The sequence below is a fragment of the Dipodomys spectabilis genome, unplaced genomic scaffold, assembly GCF_019054845.1.
Source record: "Dipodomys spectabilis isolate Male_0828 unplaced genomic scaffold, ASM1905484v1 ptg000030l, whole genome shotgun sequence".
Taxonomy (NCBI): Eukaryota; Metazoa; Chordata; class Mammalia; order Rodentia; family Heteromyidae; genus Dipodomys; species Dipodomys spectabilis.
The window spans coordinates 451,007-474,160 of NW_024870707.1; the positions used below are offsets into that span (position 1 = coordinate 451,007).

General features: G+C 36.8%; 1 protein-coding gene across 10 annotated transcripts in view; it reads right to left on the reverse strand.

The window, feature by feature from the left end:
- Phf21a (PHD finger protein 21A) overlaps window positions 1-23,154 on the reverse strand; it is a 208,644-nt gene that overhangs the window by 155,939 nt on the left and 29,551 nt on the right. For 8 of the 10 annotated variants that reach the window (XM_042675993.1, XM_042675991.1, XM_042675992.1 and 5 more), the window contains 4 exons: window positions 15,753-15,793; window positions 13,430-13,541; window positions 7,988-8,131; window positions 1,818-1,850 (listed from right to left, as the gene is read on the reverse strand). In XM_042675993.1, the coding sequence (XP_042531927.1) occupies window positions 1,818-1,850; window positions 7,988-8,041 (87 nt within the window). In that variant the 5' untranslated portion in view covers window positions 8,042-8,131; window positions 13,430-13,541; window positions 15,753-15,793. The remainder of the gene's footprint in view (window positions 1-1,817; window positions 1,851-7,987; window positions 8,132-13,429; window positions 13,542-15,752; window positions 15,794-23,154) is intronic. The other 2 variants (XM_042675995.1, XM_042675994.1) reach the window with 1 other exon arrangement.

Here is a 23,154-nt window from a genome sequence, read left to right on the forward strand (position 1 = left end):
CCTGGGACTTGAACTCAGGCTGGAGCACTGTCCCCAAGCTTCTTTGTGCTCAAGGCTTAGCATTCCGACATTTGAGCCACATTGCCACTTCCAGCTTTTTCTGAGTAGTTAATTGGAGATAAGAGTCCCACGGACTTTTCTGCCTGGGCTGGCTTCGCACCACCATCCTCAGATCTCGGCCTTCTGAGTAGCTAGGACTAGACGTGTGAGCCACTGGTGCCTGGCTTCCTCTTCTTTAAGGTTCAGATTTCCTCCATTTTGTGTGTATGTGTATTTGACACAAGGATTCTCTGAGATCACCTATAATGTTGTCTAACAAGTTACTACCCTCAGATTTTTCAAGGTAAGTCTGCAGGCTTACATGATTACCCACTGTATCGAAGACTACTTCAGTTGTTGATAATGGAGGTTACATTAGATAGGAAAGACTCTATCAATGTAGGGTCTCTCACCTCTCAGTTCCCTAAATCCAATTTTTATTAGCATACATTAGTTTTACAAGGAAGGGAGTTCACTGTCCTAACTTCACTTTAAATTATAAATACGTTAAAAAAGAAAAAAGTTTCTTATGGAAGTTGGACTGTCAAACAAGAGTAAATGTGGCCATAAGTGCTAGCTCTCAGAATCAATGAATTGTGTTAAAAACACAATAGTCAACCTAGTAAGTCTGAATTTGTAAAGATGATACTATTTTCTACTTCCAAAAGTCAATCTGCCTCAGTACCATTCTTTAGGAATTTATTTCACTTTACAAAAAAACATGTATGACCCAATGTCTAATGGTTGTAAAAGAGATATTGCCTGAATAATAAATATAAATCTCTGGTAGGCAAAGTAACTTTTTAGAAGAATTTCTCTCCAAAAATAGAGTATAGAGCTGGGAACATGGCTTAATGGTAGAGTTCTTGCCTAGCATGCATGAAGCCCTGGGTTCAATTCCTCAGTACCAAATGAACAACAACAACAACAAAGCCAGAAGTGGCACTGTGGCTCAAGTGGCAGAGTGCTAGCCTTGAGCAAAAAAAGTTCAAGCCCCAGGAGTATAAAATAGAATATATATATCTATATATCTAGATATAGATATAGATATATAAAATAGAGCCCAAAATTCCTTTAAAAAATTAAAGCGAACATTTTCTGGATTATACTACATAAGGTATTCATTAGGGGTTCACTCAAAAATAAAATTTTCTAATTTTTTAAAAAATTATTCTAAGTCAGTTGAGGGTGCCTCGTGTCTGCAATCTTGGCTACTCAGAAGCCTGAGACCTGGAGGATCTTGGTTAAACACCAGCTCAGGCTGAAAGGTCTGAGAGACTCCATATCCAATTAACCACCAAAAATGCCAGAACAGAGGCGTGGCTAAAGCGGTAGAGCATCACTGTGAGCTAGACAGCCAAGCAAGAAGCTTTGAGTTCAAGCTCTTGTACTTACCTGAAACATAGTAAAAGTCAGTATTCGTGTTCTATAAACTCCATGTAATTAATAATGGTTTGGGGCCATTTTCAATAAGTTTAAGACTTATGAACTCTGATTTTTGAATAATAGTATTGACAGAAATGAAATTTAAGCTACATTAAGACTATTAACTCTTGAGTTTTTTCAAAGCAAGTAACATGAAAGTAAAATAATAGTAACAAAGATGAAGTGATACCTATGAGAATAACTGAATTTTTCTAATTCCAATAAGTTTAAAGACTAAAAATAGTCTGTTAGGGATAAAACAATTGTTGAAATTTAAATACCATCTATACTTTAACATTTTGTGGTCATTTTATCTTAATTGAAAAAGGAAGAAAATAGGAAAAGTCTTTTACCTGTGGATCCTGCTTCATTTGAGCAACCAGTTTCTGGTAATAAAAGAGAAAAAGAGAGCCATCAGTCTTACATACTAACTCCACTTGGCTAATCAAGTTTGACCCTCAAATTTTAGGATTTTAAGTCCCCTGCAAAAAAAAAAAAAGAAAAAGAAAAAAAGAAACAAATACCACAATCAAAATAGACCAAAAAGTTTCTATAATGTAAAGCTAATGAAGCACTCCTCGAAGTATTATTTAATATTTGAAATAAAGAAGAACCTGACTTTTAACTTTAGAGACAAGATGGGGAACAACGACTTTTGAAAAGAAATTTAAGTTCTATGACCCAAAAGCCAAAAATCCCATTAAAATATTGTCACTATCTAGAGCCCCAAACAAGATGTGGAACAAAGTTACATCCATACACAGCAAGTATCAGATGTTAATTTGTTCATTCTCAAGGCAGCAGGGACACAGGGAAAGATATGTTCAGTGAACCAAGGATAGTATTTGAGAACAACAACGTAGCAAAATTGCAAAACTACCCACCTGTTTTTCTCTGGAAAAGAAAGTATATCCCAATTCCCAATGAGAGATACCTTTACTAAGAAACCAGAAACCCAATATCAGGCACCAATGGCTCACACCTGTAATCCTAGCTAATCAGGAGGCTAAGATATGTGAATCATGGTTCAGTGCTAGCCCAGGAAGGAAAGTCTATGAGAATCTTATCTATACTTAACTACTAAGAAGCCAGAAATGGCACCATGTCTCAAAGTGGTAGAACACTAGCCTTGAACACAAAAAAAAAACCCTTAGGGACAGCACCCAGACTCTGAGTTCAAGCCCCAGGACAAACACATACACATACAAAAAGAAACCAGAAGTCCAACAAATAAAAAAAAATAAAAATAAATGTAATTTGACCTAATCTAATGGGTAAAAACAATAACCACTGACAAAGTAAGTTAAAGGATAAAGAAATACCAAAAACATAGAAGTAGCAAAGAATTTTCACATATGGAAACATCTGTCACGTTCTTTGGATGTCCAGACACTTTTAAATTATTTAGCTATAAAATAAAATATTTCTAAAATATATAATATATTCATCCATTTTATTAAATAAAAAAGTCAAGCTCTTATTGCTTCTTAAGAGACATGGTATCAATTTAAATACTATGCTACAAACAATTCAATAGGATCCTTGCAATAATAAGCCCATAATTGCTATGTTTTACCAAATGCTTGTGTCTTCAGTTTATTTTTCAGTCCATACAACTTAGTACAAGCAGTCAGCTAGCAAAGCTTGTTATTATCCTGCATTCTCTAACAGTCCTGAAAAACTTCAACTCAAATTTGCTGCTTCTAATATACCATGTGATACTGAACTAATGTGAAGATGAGTGAATATGTTGTAATAACCTAAGAAATCTCTCTTGAGTAAAATGTATTATCTGCAGAGAATGACTTTTGACATTTATTCTAATTGGACAAAACCCCTTCTACTTGGAGCTAACACACATTCAACTGACCTCCAAATACATAAAGTGTACATCAATAAATTCTACTTCACACTAGACAATGGCAGATCTTCAATAGTCTGCTCTTAATCTCTATAAGAGTAATCATACTTAATCCAAGAGTTCAACTGAATTGAAATGCAAAGTTTTATATACAATTTTTCTTTCAAATCTAGCCATAGTTCAAATGAGTCTAATTGTACTTTCTGATTTGGTTACCAGAGAATTGTCTATTTGTGAAGGTTAATATTTTGAAGCTAAAAAGGCTTTTTTTTTTTTAATGACACTGGATTTTAACAAGTGACTCAGAATCACACTAACTTTCTTCTCTAGTGGAAGTACATAAGCCAACTTTTATACATATAACTAGCATTTTATACATTAGAAGCAGAACAAACATGACAAGTTGGACAACTCAAAGACCATACAAATCTCTAGAGACTTTAAGCTGACATGGTTTTACCAAGTTAAGTTAATTTCTACTATATGATCATAGCAACTTTTTTTTTTTTTTTTTTGTCAGTCATGGGACCAGAACTCTGGGCCTGGGCACTGTCCCTTAGCTCTTCAGCTCAAGGTTAACGCTCTACCACTTGAGCCACAGCACCACTTCCAGCTTTTTCTGCTTATGTGGTGCTAAGGAATCGAACCCAAGGCCTCATGCATGCAAGGCAAGCACTCTACCACTGAGCCACCTTCCCAGCCTGATCATAGCAATTTCTCGTGGCACACTTATTGCCAAACTTAGCAAACAACAACCAATAGGCCAAATCCAATCCACCACCTCTTTGTAATAGAGTCAAGCCCATTTGTTTATATACTCTCGGTGGCTGGTTTGTCTGTAGAAAGCAGAGCAGTGGTCAAGCACCAATGGCTCACATCTGTAATCCTAGCTACTCAGAAGGCTAAGATCTGAAAATCATGGTTTGAAGCCAGCCAGGACAGTAAAGTCCATGAGACTCTTATCTCCAATTAACTACCAGAAAACCGGAAGTGGCACTGTGGTTCAAAGTGGTAGCATGCTGGCCTTAAGGGATAACACCCAGGCCCTGAGTTCAAGCCCTACAACCAACAAGACAGACAGACAGACAGACAGACAAGAAAGAAAGGAAGCAAGCAAAGCAGAGTAGTTGTGACAAGAGTCTATGATTAACCTGAACAGCCTGAAAGATTTTACCATTTGACCCATTACAGAAAAAAATCTGTTCACTTCTGCTTTATACTATTTTCCAGTTCATATGAAGTTAATATTAAACAAATATCCAACAAATCCACATAAAAACAATCAAAGAGTGGCTCACTCCTATAATCCCACCTACTTTGGAGAAAGATAAGTAGGACCGAGGTTTGAGGCCAACCCAGGCAGAAAAGAATTAAGAAAAACTCCACCTCAGAAAACAAGCTAAGGACTGTGGTACACTTATGTACTCACATCTACATAGGAAGCTCTAAGCAGGAGGATCCCAATTTGAGGCCAAACCTACAGCAAAGCAAAAGACATATCCAAAAAGCAACTAAAACCAAAGAGGGGCTGGGAATATGGGTTTGGTAGTAGAGCACCTAGCCCCATACCACCAAAAAAAAAAAAAAAAGATCAATCAAAGAAAGGGAGGAAAAGTATGACTTTTCCCCAAAATACGACTATAATTTAAAAATTTGTTGAATAACAGTGCATGTCCCTACTCCTATAAATAACATATGAACAAAATAAACTTCCAGCCAGTGTGGTAGCTATTCAAGAGACAAAAACAGGGGCTGGGAAGGTGGCTTAGTGGTAGAGTGCTTGCCTCACATGCATGAGGCTCTGGCTTCGATTCCTCAGGACCACATAAGCAGAAAAAGCCGGAAGTGGTGCTGTGGCTCAAGTGGTAGAGCACTAGCCTTGAGCTGAAGAGCTAAGGGACAGTGCCCAGGCCCAGAGTTCAGGCCCCACAACCAACAAACAAACAAAAAAAAGGGACCAAAACAGGAGAGTGAAGCAGCTTCAGTCAAAGTTAATGAGACCTGTTTCATAAATAAAAAGAGTAGTAGTGTATGTAGTTCAAGTGGTAAAGTGTTTGCCTAGCATTGGTGAGACACTGGGCTCAGTCCCCAGTATGGAAAAAAAAAAACAAAAAACAAAAACCTTTCTAGCACAACTACAATGTAGTTTCTATCTCAACTACAATATAGTTTCCTAACACAGTTTCGATCTAACAGACTTGATTTCTGCCAAATTTCATTCTCTACCTGGAAGCGCTTTCAAATCTAGCTAAAAGTACAGTCTGACTTGTGGTTCAGAGCTGTGTCAGTGCCAATACCCTGGTGTCATCTCCAGCATCACCAAACATGTCATGTTCAATGACTGTACAGGTTACTCTGCACCCAAACAGAATAACATTAGTTTATAAACGAAGTCTGTAATTGCACTGGCTGCTAATAATTTTTTTCAGAAATAGAAAATGTATGTTTATATGTTAAAATGCTTTAATTGACCTGCAAAAAATGTTTATTATTGCACAAACTGTAGAGTAAGTAAGGGCAAACTGTAACTCCTATATACGGTATTTTCATAATAAAACAAAAAGAAAAAGAAGGATAAGTAAGGGCAAATATAAAAGCTATTCGTTTATGCTCAAAACAAATAGTTAATATGAATATTAAGAATGTTTAGCATAACTTTCGTAAGAATACTATATCCCCTTTGAATTAACAAATGTAACTTTAAATTTAATTAGACTAAAAAGAATAAAGTATATACAACTTATTGTATGCTAAAGGAAGGATACCAGGCAAACTGTTACTAAGCAAAAGTTTAACAAAGTCCAAAGCAACAGCAGGGATTTCTGAGCATACAAACTAAGTGTAAAAATTGGTTGGCTTTCTATCTTGTACATAAATTTTATTTTTTACATATTCATATGTTAATATTTATTCAATATTTTATTACAGTAATATAACATATTTTTAATATTTTATAACAGTATTTTTGAAGCTTTTTTATAAGTTCTCATCCACAATGTATAAATGTAGCAGTAATCAAAGCCCAAGGTATCTCCCAACCTTCATAAGGTAGTCTAGATTAGGTTATTGAAATAAAACAACTGGGCCCTAGTAGCTCCTCCCCATAACTCTAGCTACCCAAGAGGCTGAGAATCTAGAGGATCACAGTTCAAAACAAGCTTAGGTACAAAAATCCATAAGATTCCATTTCCAAAATAACCACTAAAAACCTTGGCTTGGTTACATGGCTCAAGTGGTATAGCACTTGCCTAGTAAGCAGTTCAAACAACTCAAGACCCTGCGTTCAAATTCTAATACCAGCTTAAAAAAAAAAAAAGACAAATAAATACCTTCAAAAAAAGTAGTTCACAGCTGAAGATGCAGCACAGTAAAAGACTACGTGCCTAGCATGTGCAAAACCCTGAATTTGATCTAAAGCACCACCAAAAACAAAAAGTTTCCTTCTGTTCACCATTCCCATATTCACAACTGTTATACATTCAGAAGTAGTCATCATCATTTATCATTTTTGGGTCCCAAGAACTGTGTGTGTGTGTGTGCATTTTCTACAGCCCAATGCCCAGCTAATGTCTAGAAAACAGACATAGTGATACTCTGTTTACACAAGAAATATTAATGCTTTAGTCATTTATGAATAATATGTCTTGGTTATAATGTATGTTTATTTTTATGTCAATATATACAATTAAAATATACTAAATATTTTATCTTTCCATGGAAACATAATTACTGCATAAATGTAACCATAGTATATTTTACTTATATACACATAGTTATAATTTATAATTTAGTATAGGTATGTAGGATAAAATGTAACAACTGTGATTTTTTTTTTTTTTTTTGTGATGCCAGTACTCACAGCCTGGGTGCTGTCCCTGAGCTTTTTGTTAAAGGCTACTGCTCTATTACTTGAGCTAGAGCTCCACTTGTGTATTTTTTGGTGATTAACTGGAGATAAAAGTCTCTCGAACTTCTTGCTCATCAGACTTTAAACTTTGATCCTCATATCTCAGCCTCTTGAATAGCATGGTCACTGCCACCCAGAGCAGCATTGTGATATTTTTAATTTAACATCTATGAAAGCAATCAGATTTGCTTTCTTTTTCCTATTAGCATGCACTCAGTGTACCAGGAAAGGTTTCACTAATATTTCCATGTATGTATAAATGTATTCTGATCAAGCTCAATCCCTCTGTCGTTCTCCTTTATCCTCCCCCTTCTTAAAACAATTTCAACAAGTTTTACTATTCAATTTTCATGCGTGCAAACAGACTACTATACAATCAGATTCTCTTTACCAAAGATTGGAATCAAGACATAAAGTTGAGTCATATGATGAGTAAAAACCTCAATATATGTTTCATTATTTTAAAAAAAATCAAGTTATACCACGTGAACAACGTCCTTCAAATGAAAAAAGTTTCTTTTCTTCTATAACTTTTGGGATATGAAACAATATTTTTATTTACACCTCTTCTCTGAAAAGAAAATCAAAAATATTTTATTTATTAAAGTTCTTGAAAGTAGAAACAGTGCATTTGTTGAGTAGTGGTAATAGGAAAATGACAAGACTCTTGGATAAATGTCTAAAGGTGATTTTAAAACTGTACTGGAAACCAGAAATGGGCCTCTATACTAATCTTTGCCAGTAATGTAGCATACCTGGTGAACCTGAATTTCCACTTTAAGAGCCTCCTGTAGAGTCTGCAACTCCATCCTCTACTTTCTCCACTTTCTCGTATGTCTGCTAGTTCTATAGTTTCTTCAGCCTCTGTTTAAAATAACAAGCTCCTCTTGTCGCTGCAGCTGTGGAGACCAAAGAGTGTTGGGGATCATTATGTTGAGAATAAAGAAAATTTGTGCTATAAAATAAGTTAGGGAAAAAAATTAAGTTTCTGACATAGAACCAACAACTCTAAATCCCGAAAAAGCTTTTCCCCCACCACACACATACACACACACACACACACACACACACACACACACACATATACACACACACACACACAAATCAGTACTAAAAATTCCTGGGTTTTACTCTATTATTTTATGATTATTGTTGTTGTTGTTATTAATAAGTAGTTGTATTAGGGGGTTATAATTCCACAAGTCAGGTTATAAGGACAATGTTCATGGTCCATGTCACCCTTCCTTTATTCTCTGTATTGCCCCCACTACGTCCCTACCCTCAGTGCTCTTTGAGCATCCCTATATAGAACACTTCAAATAACTGAAAAGAGAGAAACAAGAGAAAACAAAAAAAGTCACAGGCATGGAGACATCTAGATAGCCACTGTGTGCTCAGCACTGTTACATTCTACATGCTGAGCACACAGTAAACAAGCATTCCTGCCCTACGTGTCCAAAGCCAGGAGACCATCACCATCCTGAACATGCTGCACTAGGAAAAGACATAACATAGCAACATAACCAAACATTTGTTGTTGTTTAAATCCCGGCGTAAACAAGATTAGGGTCTCTCAAAAGTTAAAAATCACCAGAAGACTTTCATTTTACTCTATTTTAAAAATAAATTCAAAACAAGGGGGAAATCTGGCATGATTTAAATGTTTAAATTTTAGCAAGGGGCTGGTGGCTCGTGCTTGTATATCCTAGTTATTCAAGAGGCTGAGATTTGAAGATCATGGTTTGAAGGATCCCAGGAAGATTAAGTCTATGACACTTTTACCTCTAACCACCAAAAAGCCAGAAGTGAAGATATATAGCTGAAGTGGTAGAGTCTTGAGCAAAAAAGTCAGGGGCATGGCCTAGGCCTTGACTTCAAGCCCCAGAACCAGCACAAAAGAAAAAAAAAAAAAGGTTAAAGTTAACAAGTTAATATTTAACACAAATACAATGTAAGTGTAATATTTAAAACAAATACTAAGTAAGTGTGCTATCTACAGAGTTTTGACAGGGATATTAAAGAATATAGCTATTGGGTTCATTTGAGGTGGTCTAGCAATATAATATGCAAATATGCTTCCATCTTTACAATGAACATCTTTTCTTCTCAAACCTGCTGATACATCTCTTTGACAACATGCATAACTTCACATGGGATCATGTAAAAAGTCTAACTTTGTGACCAATGTGGCTACACACAAATGTGACACACCCTGTCACCTTCCTAACCTCTGCTCATCACTACTGTACTATAATTTAACTAAATGGCTAATACATGGCTCCACTTCTAGCATTTTTATTTTTTTGTTTGGTTGGGGGACTTAGGGTTGTTAATTGGAGATAAAGAGTCTCAAGCTATCTGTACATGCTAACTTCAAAGTATGATCCTCAGATCTGAGCTTCCTGAGTAGCTAGGATTACAGAAGTGAGCCACTGGCTCCTGACTTGAAGGAGAAAACCCTATTTAATTATTTTTAATGGTGACACATGACACCCTAGCTCACAGAACTGACATAAACTCTAGAAACAACCAGCAGGTTACAAACATGGAGAACTAGAAGTGGAGCTATGGTTCCAGAGATAAGAGTGTCAGTTTTGAACAGGAACAGCACACAGGCCCTAAGTTCAAGCCCCAGGACCAAAATAAGTTAATTAATTAAAAAGGCATTGAGAGTTACTTTCTTCTTTTTGGGGTATCAATGTTTCCCATGAAATTTTTCCATAAAAATACATACCTATTAATTTATAAGGCACTAGAAAATTATGATACTGATCAAAGACAATGCTTAAGAAAAGAAAAGGCAAAGCTAGGGTTTACCCTGAGGAGCTGATAGCTTTTACTTCCCCTATTGGATTGTAGTCTGTTTATCAGAGCTATATAAAGGCAAAAAGTTTTATTTGGCAAGGGACTTTAAATGCCAATTAACCAGTTTATTTCAAAATAAAATTCAAAATAAAATTGAAGGGTTAAAAAGATACAGAAAAACTTAAGATTCATCCATTTCTCAGAAAAGTCTCTTTCTGGGTATGAATTTCAAGAGACTAGTATCTAATTAAAGGAAGAAATTATAAATACATATTTATAATTTCAAAGACAAGACAAGCACATGCTATATACTTAAAAAAAAAAAAAACATTTGCAGTTCCAGATGTCAGTGGCTCATGCCTACAATACTAGCTACTCAGAAGGCTGAGATCTGAGGATCCTAGTTCAAAGCCCGTCTGGGCAAGAAAGTCCTTAAGACTCTTATCTTCAATTAATTACTAAAAAGCCAAAAGCAGAGCTGTGGTTCAAGTGATAGAGCATCAGCCTGAGCAAAAACAGCTAAGGGACAGAGCCAAGGCCTTGAGTTCAAGGCCTAGTATCAGTACCAAAACCAAAACAAATTTAACTTAGCCATTAACTGCACACAATTTGGGGGTAACTTATAGGATCAAAAGAAAGTATTCTTTTCTAAATTTGTAAAAGACCATTTATTATATTTTGACCAATACTAATAAGGTGACTTCAAGGTGAAAATAAACTGACAACACAGTAAGGGACACATTTCATTTAGGTACAATGCCTTCCACCATCTAACAGCTACCATCAGCAGGAAGGGTACTTGTCTACCAAGACATGACAAAATTCACAGTCTTCAGGACTGTACACGCCAAACTATTGGGATATGCAGTGGCCTCTCACCTTCAAATAACAAAACATAAAACACATAAGCAAGCAAACAAAATGAAGAAATAAATCAAAGCCCACCAAAAAAAGGAATCTGGATGATATATAGGAAAAAAATATTTACTGCTTTACACCTTACACAAAAGCAAAAGAACTAATTCCACTTACTCATTATGGGACTTTTATCCTCAGGGTTTGTCTGCTTATAAATCAGGAAAATAGGAATAATATCACTTATGTCACTGAATCTTGAGTCTTAAAGTGAAGTTATATGAAAGGCCCATTGTAATCTGTAAAGTTGTAATGTTATTTTTGACATACTTAATTCTTTTATACTTCAGTTTTTTAATAAAATTTCTCAACATAATATATTTCTATTAACAAATTTTCTAAAAAAGGGTTTTCTATTTTTCTGAGTAGTTTTACTTGGACATATGTGACTTGTAGTTCTTTTATTATAACTCCAATAATGTATAAGAAAACTATACTTCTGATTTTACTGCTAAAAAAAATTTGCTCTGTTACCAAACTAATATGAACCCTTTCCCAATCAAAATGTCACTGCTCAATCAATAGTTATTTTAGAAGTAAGCCCACAACACTGCATCCACAGATTGTCCCTAAAAATTGACAGCATTCCGTTCTATGTATCATAAATGTATTTGGTTCAAAATTCCTCTGCTTTTGATCAATATTCTCTTAAAGAAGGCTAATTTATGTACTTAGGTTGGGGTGGGGTGGGTGTTGAACTCAGAGCTTCAAGCTTGCTAGGCTAGCATTCTACTTCTTGAGCCATACCTCCTGCCCTGATTTTTTGCTGATTATTTTGGAGACAAAGTCTGGTGAACTTTTCTGCCTGAGCTGGCCTCAAAACCTTGATCTTCCATTTCTCATCCTCCTGAATATATAGGATACAGGTAAAATCCACTAAGTCCAGCTAAAGAAAGTTTAATATTTTAAATAGGAAAAAGTAGTCGGAACCAATCCATGTATCCTTATATCTTGTCCCATGGGTAATACCAGATTTCAATTTCTTACTATCTAACATAAAGCAAGATAAAATAATATCTTTGATTATTAATTAAGTGCTAAAAATTACCATGGATGCTAAAAATACTAAAATTCTTTTAACAGTATTAATTGAAACCATTATTAATATCAAAAATGACATTAAAAGTTAATTGTGTTTTCTTATCATTTAACAAGTTTTCAACGTTCTGATTTCCTTGTAGGGTAGAATTTCTTTGGTGACTCTCCACAAGCCAATGGGAACTGTTCTGTAGAGAACAGTGCTAACTATCCATTCAATCTTCATGGTTACTATGCTCAAAGCCTAGGGTGACAGCTACTAACAAAAGTCACCAGAGAGCAGTGGTACTCACTAGACACTATGTTGAGAATGAACTATACAACTTGTGGGTAGAGATGGAAGGGAAAAACTGGGAGATGGCAAGGGAAGGGGTAACACTGTCTAAAAAGAAACGTACTCTTTACCTGACTTATGTAACGGTAACCCCCTTTGTACATCATCTTTATATAAAATAACAATTTTTTTAAAAGTCACCAGAGTTGGTTAGATCTTTCTAAAGTATTCAATTAAACAGTCATGTTGTCTCCTAATTATTAAATGATGTTTCTTGTTTATTCAATTGTCTATCTTTCCCTTGTATGTTTGTTTGGTTTGGGAGGAAGAGGAAAGGTCCTCGTTTTTTATCAAAAGAACACATACAGGCGCTGGGAATGTGGCTTAGTGGTAGAGTGTTTGCCTAGCATGCACGAAGCACTGGGTTTGATTCCTCGCACCATACAAACAGAAAATGCCGGCAATGGCGCTGTGGCTCAAGTGGTAGGGTGCTAGCTTTGAACAAAAGAAGCTCAGGGACAGTGCTCAGGCCCTGAGTTTAAGCCCCAGGACTTGGGGGAGGGGGGGCGCGCAGAGAGAACACATACAGAACTCCCAGTACTGAGCCAAGGGCTTTGTGTGTTTTGACATGGACAATTCCTTCTGGAGCTGTGGCAGGGCACTGTCCTTTTCCTTACCTCATGCCTAATCTCAACATGCAGTCAACCTCAGCTTCCTTAGTTTCTGGGGCCAGACACACATGGGCCAGACACACATGGGCCTATGTGCACACATGCACAATCACACACACACACACACACACATTCTTCTATTGTCCATCTCTCTACACAGTATAGCTACTAAAATTATCCCAACCACACCCAACAAGAGGAACACGAATAAATTCAAAAAGAAGAAAACTGGAGAGTAGTGTATGAAAGTACAGTGACAATGAGACTAAAATTTCATAACGAGTTGTCACATTTACGAGTTGGTGACTTAAAAAACATCTAGATAAGCCTTGCCATAGTCTTATAAACATAATACCACATAAAGGATAACACAGGCGGGTGTGGTGTCTCAGCATAACCATTAATTACTTAATAGAAGTAAAGTTATGGGACATAGATGTCAGATCAATATAAAGAACTAAGGATTAGAGCTATATGAAAAAGGAATGGGTTACCTTATGAGGTAGTGGGCTCCCTGTCATTAGAAGTATTCAAGAATGCTGCATATCATAGCCCCCTCTTGGAGATTCACAATGCATATTAGCATATTAAAGGTTCTGAGAAGTCCTGCAGTAAAGAAACCTGTTTAACTTTGTTTGATGCAGCATTTCCCAAATTATTTGACCATAGAACCCCTTTCCCACCCAGCCCCACCTAGAGATTTACTTAGTTTTTATGGAACTAGGGTTCCTCAGAATATATTGTATAATATATTGGTCTCCATTTTTTGATGTAATATTCAACTGATTCAATAACTGTCAGGGAAATAGTAAAAGTAATCGCCATGAGGAAGAAGATGTAGAAGGAAGGTCCTTAAGGTTCTTTAAGATTTCACCATTCTACTATATTACTAAGTGAAGCATTGCAGAATTTTGGATTCTTTTTTGTTGTTTTTGGTGATACTGGGGTCTGAACTCTGGACTTCAGGTTTGCTAGCTCAGCTGGCACTCAATCATTTCAGCCATGCTTTTTCACAGGTTATTCTGGAGACAGTTTCTTTTAAGCTTTTCTTCCAGAGTTGGCTTTGAAACACAATCCTCCAGATCTCAGCCTCCTGAGTAGCTAGGATTACATGCATGAACTTCATTATTCATGCACCCACGCTTCATAGTTTATTTTTTTAAAGGTTCCATGGATGAAAAGCAAGTAAAACTAAGTAGCAGTGGAAATATATGGTTTGCTGGTTCAAGTATCCTTTCATAGTGAAAACTCAACCTTTAAAAGACAAGAGAGACATCTCAAGGATCATAAATTTTTTTAAAAAGCTAAATATCTACCATAACTACTCACTAAATAGATTATTATATCAGAGATAGAATATTAAAAAGTCATCTTGCATTGGTTATTTCATAATTCTAGTTATATTATTTGAGTTGGTCTTTGTTTTCCTAATACATAGCTCCTAAAGTTAATATTTGTTTGGTGCTTAGTTACTAGACTGCTGTTCTGTGTAATCTGTGATACTGAATTAGACATCCAAAAGAAATAATTAAGTATAAGGGGTTAGAAGCTATTAAATCTACTAAAGTAAAAATTAGGGTAAAATATGTGCTCTACATATACCTGGCCCTCGGGGCTGGGAAGGCTCAGTGGTAGAGTGCTTGCCTTGCATGCATGAGGCCCTGGGTTCAATTCTTCAGCACCACATAAACAGAAAAAGCCGGAAGTGGCACTGTGGCTCAAGTGGTAGAGAGAGCTAGCCTTGAGCTGAAGAGCCAAAGGACAACACCTAGGCCCAGAGTTCAGGCCCTGTGACCCACAAAAACAAAACAAAACATATTCCTGGCCCTTTCCCTCTCCATTTTTCCTTTTGAAGAATTATATGGCCAGGCACCAGCCGGTCACACTTGTGATCCTAGTTAGTCAGGAGGCTGAGATCTGAGGACCAGGATCCAAAGCCAGCCAGGGCAGGAGGTCCCTGAGACTTATCTCCAATTAACCACCCAAAAGCAGGAAGTGAAAGTGCGACTCAAATGGTAGAGTACCAGCCTTGTGAGAAAAAGCTCAGGCCTTGAATTCAAGCTCCATATAGGCATACAAAACAAATAATAATTAAACAAAACTGGGCACCACAATTGTAACCCTCACTGTTTAGGAGTCTGAGACCTGAAGGACCATAGATCAGGACCAGCCCATGCAAAAGAAGTGAGACTCCATCTCCAATAAACCAGCAAGATGCTGGACTGGAGGTATGGCTCAAGTGGTAGAGCACCAAGTATGAACAAGAACGCTAGTAAGTGTGATGCCATGAGTTCAAGCCTCAGTATCAGCACACACATGCACACACACACAAATAAATTATGTACACACATACTAAAACATATTCGACATGAAACTAATCTAATATTAAGAATATAAATGCTAGTGTTCCAAATTACAAAGTCAAAGTCCCCAGAGTTATATTACCTACCTTTTTACACATTAAATATTAAAGTCATCCAATTTAACAGCGTATTAAAAGTAAAAACACAAAATACAATGAGAATCTTAACTTCTGAATTCCTGACTTTTGAATTTAAGCCCTCACATTTTTGTCCAATGAGATCTTTACATTTTTAAAAGGCTACCAAACGTACCCCAACAGAATTATCTGACACACAAATGCATTTGACACATGACTATGTGAAATTCAACAAAAATTCACTTTTAGTGCAAACAACAAAGCTTCATTTTCAGGAAGAGAGCTGTTTAAAATTTAAAAAAAAAAATCACTGAATATTTTTTAATTATTTCAACTTCGCATCAGGTAAACTATGTTTACTTAGTAAAAATACTTACCAAGTTTGGGGAAACTGGCTCTCTTTCAGCTCTCCAGCCCCCTATAACAGGAAAAGCAAAAAAAAAAAAAAAATTAGATCACAGATTTTTAAAATTTTTAAAAGCTGAAAACTTAAATTTATTACTGATTTTATAGGGGGAAAAGTCTCCAGATTTGAAAACCCAAAGGGAAAAAGCAAGTAGTAGTTTTTACAGCAAAGAAGGAACTTAAGAGCAGTTAAATCTACCCTACTGCTCAGTTTTTCAAGACAATGAAAAGGTCTCACAGGTGATGTCTGCGTACTGAGGGAGGAGGGGTAAGGGAACACACCCCAGGTAGAAAAGAACAGTGTTATACCTGAGTCCTCAGAAACTACCACCAGAAGCCAGCTGCCTATTACAAGTCTCACCAGTAACAGAAGTTTGTTTTACTTAATGCTTCATCTTAATGTTTGATCATTTTCTCTTAGCTGGTATTATATGAAACTGTATTTTAGTCACTTTTTGGAAGTACTGAAGTTTGAACTCTGACCTCTCACTTATCTACCCAGTGCTCTGCTACTTGAGCCATGGCCCCAGCCCTGTTTTGCTTTTATTCTTTCACATAAGGTCGCATATTTGTTTTTTATTTGTTTTATTACTACCACCACCACCGTCTCTGCCAGATCTATGTTAGACCACAATACTCTGGAGTTTCCTGAGTAGCTGGGGTTGCAGACATGCATCTTCATGTCTAATTTGTTCTTTAAGATAGGGTCTCATTTAACTCTTTTTGCTTGGGCTGGCTTTGAACCCAATCCTTCTCCTGTCTCCACCTGGGGTTACAGGCACAGACCACTATGCTTGGCCTCATCTGTGTTTTTAAGTTTTCATAAATATTAGTTTTTAGAAAAGATTTGCATATTTTAGAGTAAATAATAAAACTTATCTAAACTTTTCTTAAATGATTCAGTATTTCTAGGGTTTGCAATTTAACTCCAAGTTTTTTAAACTGCTGCAAATCTAAACACACACACACACACACACACACAACTGTGTATAAGTGGATATGGACATGTGGAGTTTAGCCCTGTGTTGTTACTGTTGTTCAAGAGTCAACTAAACTTAAAAGTTTTCCTTTACCAAGATACATAGAAAGGAAACAGGACTCGGGCACCAATGGCTCATACCTGTAATCCTAGCTACTCAGAAGGCTGAGATCTGAGGATCATGGTTCAAAGCCAGCCCAGGCAGAAAAGTCCATGAGACTCTTATCTCCAATTAACCACCAGAAAACCAGAAGTGACACTGTGGCTCAAGTGGTAGATCACTAGCCTTGAGCTAAAGAGCTGAGGGGCAGTACCCAGGCCCAGAATTCAGGCCCCACAACTGACAAAAAAAAAAAAGAAAGAAAGAAAGGAAATGGGTCACACAGAAATAACATATAACTAGCACCACAAAGGACCTCCAATGTTTCTTACACTCAACTTTAAACTAACATCATCAGTACTTTGCTCACTTAAAAGGTCTTTTTCCAGGGCTGGGAAGGTGGCTCAGTGGTAGAGTGCTTGCCTTGCATGCATGAGGCCCTGGCTTCGATTCCTCAGCACCACATAAGCAGAAAAAGCCAGAAGTGGCGCTATGGCTCAAGTGGTAGAGCACTAGTCTTGAGCTGATGAGCTGAGGAACAGCACCCAGACCCAGAGTTCAGGCCCCATGACTGACAAAAAAAAAAAGGTCTTTTTCCAATTAATCTGTGTGTGTGTGTGTGTGTGTGTGCCAGTTGTAGGGTTTGAGCTCAGGGCCTAGGCACTCAGTGTGAGCTCTTTTGCTCAAGGCTAGTGCTCTACCACTGAAGCCACAGCTCCACTTCCGTTTTATGGTTAATTGGAGAAAGGTACGAGTCTCACAGGCTTGCCCAAGCTGGCTTCAAACAGTGGCCTTCAGATCTCAGCCTCCTGAGTAACTAGGATTACAAGCCTGAGCCACCAGTGTCTGGCTCCAATTAGTCTTAAAATGGGTTTGCTTATGTAAGGCTTTAAATTCACAGCATTATGTAATGCAATAAATAATATGAATGCAAGTAACAGTCCGAATTTTACATTTTCATTCACATTCTTAAATGTACCTCAGCAGGTGATTTTTTTCATATTTCTTTTTTTTTAAATGTTTTTAAGGGAAAGAGGCTTTTTATTTTTTAATTAATTTATTGTTATTATAAAGGTGATATACAGAGGGATTACAATTACATGAGTCAGGTGATGAGTACATTTCCTTTCCTAGAGTATCTTCGCTGGCCTCACTCTCTCCCAATCCTCCCTCCTGTCTCACCCAGGAGTTGTAGAGTTCACTCTCATCAGTGTCCCGTGAGCTCCACTGCTGCAGTTTTTCACCTGTTTTCCCTGGAATTCTACATGTTCCCCCCACCCTCTCAAAGACATACACTTGAATACACCATACATAAAAAAAGAAGACAGAATCACCAAAATAATTTTAAAAATTTTAAAAAGAAAAAAAGATCTCATGTCCGTATCTTGAGTTCATTCCAATATATATTATTTTATATAAACATAAATGGTGATTTTTTTTAAAAAAATCATTTTAAGATCCAATCCAATATTAGGAAACAAAAATTGAATGTCACCCCTAACATTTTACTGTTAAATTACTTCAACATGCCATGAGCCCTAAACGTCTTTCTTATGCCTTAAACCTATATACTTGTTGACAGATGTTACTCCAACAATAGAACATATCCTCAGAATATTTGTTCTGTCAGACTATTTCTATTGTTCCTTTGGTGTGTGTGAAACTGAAGTTTGAACTCATGACTTCATGATTTTTGGTAGATACCCTACCACTTGAGCCACACCCACCACACTTTTTTAGCCAATTACAATTCAACTAGTATCTTGAGATTTTTGCCGTGGTGACAGGCCTTCCCTAAGGCCTCTGGCATAGCTGGCATGCGCTACTATAACCAGCTTATAGAGTGAATGAGAGTATCACTAATTTTTTGTATAGGCTGATCTTGAACCATAATCCTCCCAATCTCTCCCTTCCAAGGAGCTGGGATCACAGTCATGAGCCATTATACCTGGATTTTCTTGGAATATTTCAAAAGATTGAGTACTAAGATTATTACTAAGATTCTAAGCCTTTCATTTAATCACAAACATTAATATCTCATAAGAAACATACAATAAAATTATTTAAAAGGGCCCCATTTGGCTGGTACAAGTGTCTCACACCTGTAATCCTTGCATAATCAGAAGGCTGCCATCTGAGGATCTCTGCTTAAAGCCAACCTAAGCAACATTAGTACATGATAGTCTTTTCTCTAACCAGAAAATGAGCTGGACTGGAAGTATAGCTAAGTGGGAAAGCACCAGCTATGAATGAACATAGAGCATGAACCCTGCATTCAAGCCCCAGTACACACACACACTCTCTCTCTCTCTCTCTCTCTCTCTCTCTCTCTCTCTCTCTCTTTCATGTGGTTTCCATTTGCAAAAGAAATTCAGTATGTTGTGCCACCTTCCCTCTTTAGCTGTCCTTTTTAAAATTCTCAAGTCCATCTACATGATAATTATGATTACCAAGATTAGAATGATTTCCTAACCAAAAGAAAACTCATACAAACATGCACAGAATGATGCAGTTTTTAGAAAGTGAATTCTTATCATCAGTTACCTACAGTACCCAGTGTCATTCAAAAAAATGTTTGAAGCAGTACCAGACACACAGTAATGTTCAATAAATACTTGTTAAATCAATGAATTTACTGAACAGACACTCAAAGTGTTGCACACTTATGGTTTCTTTCCAGGCTTTCTGCTAGCTTTTCAAAATAATGAGTTTTTATGCACCTATAACAGCATTATTTGTAAAATGACTTTTTAAAACAGCTTTTTATTCAAATTGTTGACTAGGAAGTAAAATATAATGAGGGGTTAAAGGCACAGCTCAGGTGGTAGAGCATCAGACAATGAGCAAAAGCATCATTGTAAAGAGTTCAAATCCTGGTCTGGAACACAAGAAAGGACAGGGACAGGAAAAGGGAAAGGAAAAGAGAAGGGAAGGGAAAGGGAAAGGGAAAAGGGAAAAAGAAAGGAAAAAAAATAAACAACTACTGGGTGCTGGTGGCTCACATCTGTGAAATCCTAGCTACTAATGGAGGCTGAGATCTGAGAAACACTGTTGGAAGCCAGCCCAGACAGGAAAGCCCATAAGACACTTTGCCTTGAACAAAGCAGCCCTGGGACACTCAAAGGCCCTGAGTTCAAGCCCCAGGACACATTAGTACATGATACTCTTCTCTAACCAGCAAATGAGCTGGACTGGAAGTATAGCTAATGTGCCCCTGACACAAAAACTGAAAAATTAAACTTAAAAAATATGCAATATAATGAAGAGTTTGACAAATTGTGTTTAACTAAAGTTAAGAACTCTGTTCAAGCTGGTCACCGGTGGCTCACACCTATAATCCTAGCTACTCAGGAGGCTGAGATCTGAGGATCACAGTTCAAAGACAGCCCAGGCAGGAAAGTCTGTGAGATTCTTATCTCCAGTTAACCACCAAAAATCAGAAGTGGTGTTGTGCTCAAGTAGTAGAGCGCTAGCCTTGAGCTGAAGAGCTCAGGGACAGCACCAGACCCAGAGTTCAGGCCTCATGACCTGTGGGGGGGGGGGGGGGGGGGATAAATTCTGTTCATTAAAAAAAATTACAGTGAAAAAACAAGCCAGAGAGTTTGAGTTGATAATTGCAATGCATATAATCAACCAAGGCAGGATATATAAAATATGTTGAGACTCAAAGTGATGAGGAGAGGATTTTAACTTCTATTTATATAGCATTTGATAAAGTGTAACCAGAGAAAGTCTCAGAAAAGTCAAGTTTAGTAAAGGGCACTTTCTCCAAAATTCAGTAGCAGAAACGGATCCTAATCTAATGAAGAATTTTACCATAATATCATGAAACTTGCATCTTGAAATGCTAACCACAAGGGAAAAAAATAACAAAACCTGCTTATAGGGAAATAATACAGAAAAGTAAAGCCAGAAAGATGAAGACACTTCTCAGAGGTCAACGACTTGGTGGCAAAATGGAGAAGAGCTTACAGGCCCGAGGTGCTTTAGGCTAAGACTTTCCCGCCAGACCTCACTTTCTTTTGAGCAGTTGCAGAAGTTACTCTTCTACAAAACAAGCTATATAATAAACATGGAAGTATTTTTGGAAAATTCTGCATACAAAATTTTAAAGAAAAATTACATAAACAATCTATCTAGGTACAGGATGACCCACTGTAACAATGGGATGTATAAGACACTATGTTGAAAACAAACTTTACAACTTGGTGGGGAGGGGGAGGAGGGAGGAGTTGGGAGTGGTGGGGAGGAAAGGGATGGTAGGGGAACAACAAAGGAGGGGGTAACAATACTCTTTGGAATGTACTCTTTGCCTTACTCATGTAACTGTAACCCCTCTGTACAGTATCTTTACAATTAGTGTATATATATATATATATATATATATATGTACAGTAGGGAAAGTTTCACCATTTAAAATCCTTTATGCCTAAAGTTTCCCCATGAGGGGGGCTCCAGAGGGGTCAACTCCACAGTACTAGATATCAAATTCTACGTGTGTGTGTGTGTGTGCATGCGCGCGCACCACAGCTTCAATCATATGCACAAAGAGATCCAAATACCAAAAAGAGAAAATCAGTTTTCAACTAGTGATGCCTTTATTTTAACGTAGTTGTACAAAGGGATTTTAATGTGACATATCTGTTTATGAGCACAATGCATCTTGATCAATGTCACCCCTACCATCATTCTTCTCCCATCTCTCCCAACCTAACTCAACCCCTCAAGTTACCTGGTTCGATTTGCATATATGTGCACAGAATATTATGACTATATTACCCTACACTTCTTCTCTTCATTCCACTGCCTCCATCCTCGACCTCACCTCTCTCTGACAAAACACATTTTTTAAACACTGTGCACATCAGAAACTCTAAAGTGTTTCTTTGAAGACTAATTAGTAGTTGACTACTGTTTGGAAACTGAGTTTTAGAAAAAGCAGGTATTTTATTCCTGTAAGATAGAGCAGAAAAATTTATGATTTATATATAAATATGTACTCTATACACTATGTATATGCAAAAGGCACTAAAGTCTAAATTGCCAAGTTTGATTTCCTCATATTAAACTTATTGGAAGCCTACTTAATTTCTCACATGAATTTCATACTTATAATGAAGGTAGTTCAAAACTTATACTTGGCTTGAAAATGTCTATTCAAGAACCAGGCACTGTGGCCCATGACTGCAATCCCAACCCTTGGGAGGCTGAAATAGGAAAGTTTCAACTTTGAGGCCCATTTGGGATATACAGGATAGTCCAGGTCAGCCTAGGCTGCATAACAATACCCTGTCTCAAAAGAGAAAGAAAAAAGCCAAGATCCAGATACTTGTTCCCGTTATTCTAGCTACTTGGAAGGCTGGAAACAGAGGATTATAGTTTGAGGCCAAGGACAGAAAAGCTGGGCCAATAGCTGGGCATGGTGGCATGTGTCTGTCATCCTAGCTACAAAAGGAAGCCTAAAGTAGACAGATCAAGGTCCAGTCACAAGCCTGAACAAGAAGTAAACTCCCAAGATGAGATGGAGGCATAACTCATTGGAAGAGCATCTGCCTAGCTAATAAATATAAAGCCCTAAGTTCAAACTCCAGTACTGCAATAAAGAAAGGGAAAACAAGAAAGGAAAAGAAAGTAAAAAGTCAGAACAAATGAAGTTATTTTTGGTTTTAGAGATACATTTTCTCCCTAACATAACTTCACACAACACTTTTTGTAATTGAAGATTGTTTACTTCTCCACAATTTTACAGGTAGCTGCTTTAATGAGCACTGGCAAAGAAACAAATCATTCAGATTTCCGGTATAGTTATAAAACTTAAAATATTATAAATAAATCAAAGATTATTAATAACCACTTTTAAGTACCTTTTGTAAAGTATGGAAACCTCTGCATGTAATCTACATTAAGCAATAAACAAATTTTGCAGAGAAAAAAAGTAACACTAGATCATGTTTTAAATTAAGCTAAAATTTAATTCACCCCACTACAAACTTCAAATGATTAAGTTTATAGTCTGTGCTCAATCATAAATTTTGATAAGGGACTAGAATAGCACAGATAATTGTCATTCAAAGATGCTTTAAAATGTCACCTTACCCAAGAAGATTCAATCTCTTCTCTTCCCCTACTATAATACCAAGCTGACAGTAGTCCAACATCTAAGTTTTATATACAATAAGGATCATCACTTTTTTTTCTGCCCCTCCTAACTTCCAGCAGAAAGCATAATAAGTTTGAAATAAATTTAAATACAGATAAGTGGCTAGAGGAAAAAAGCAAAATCCAATGCAATAAA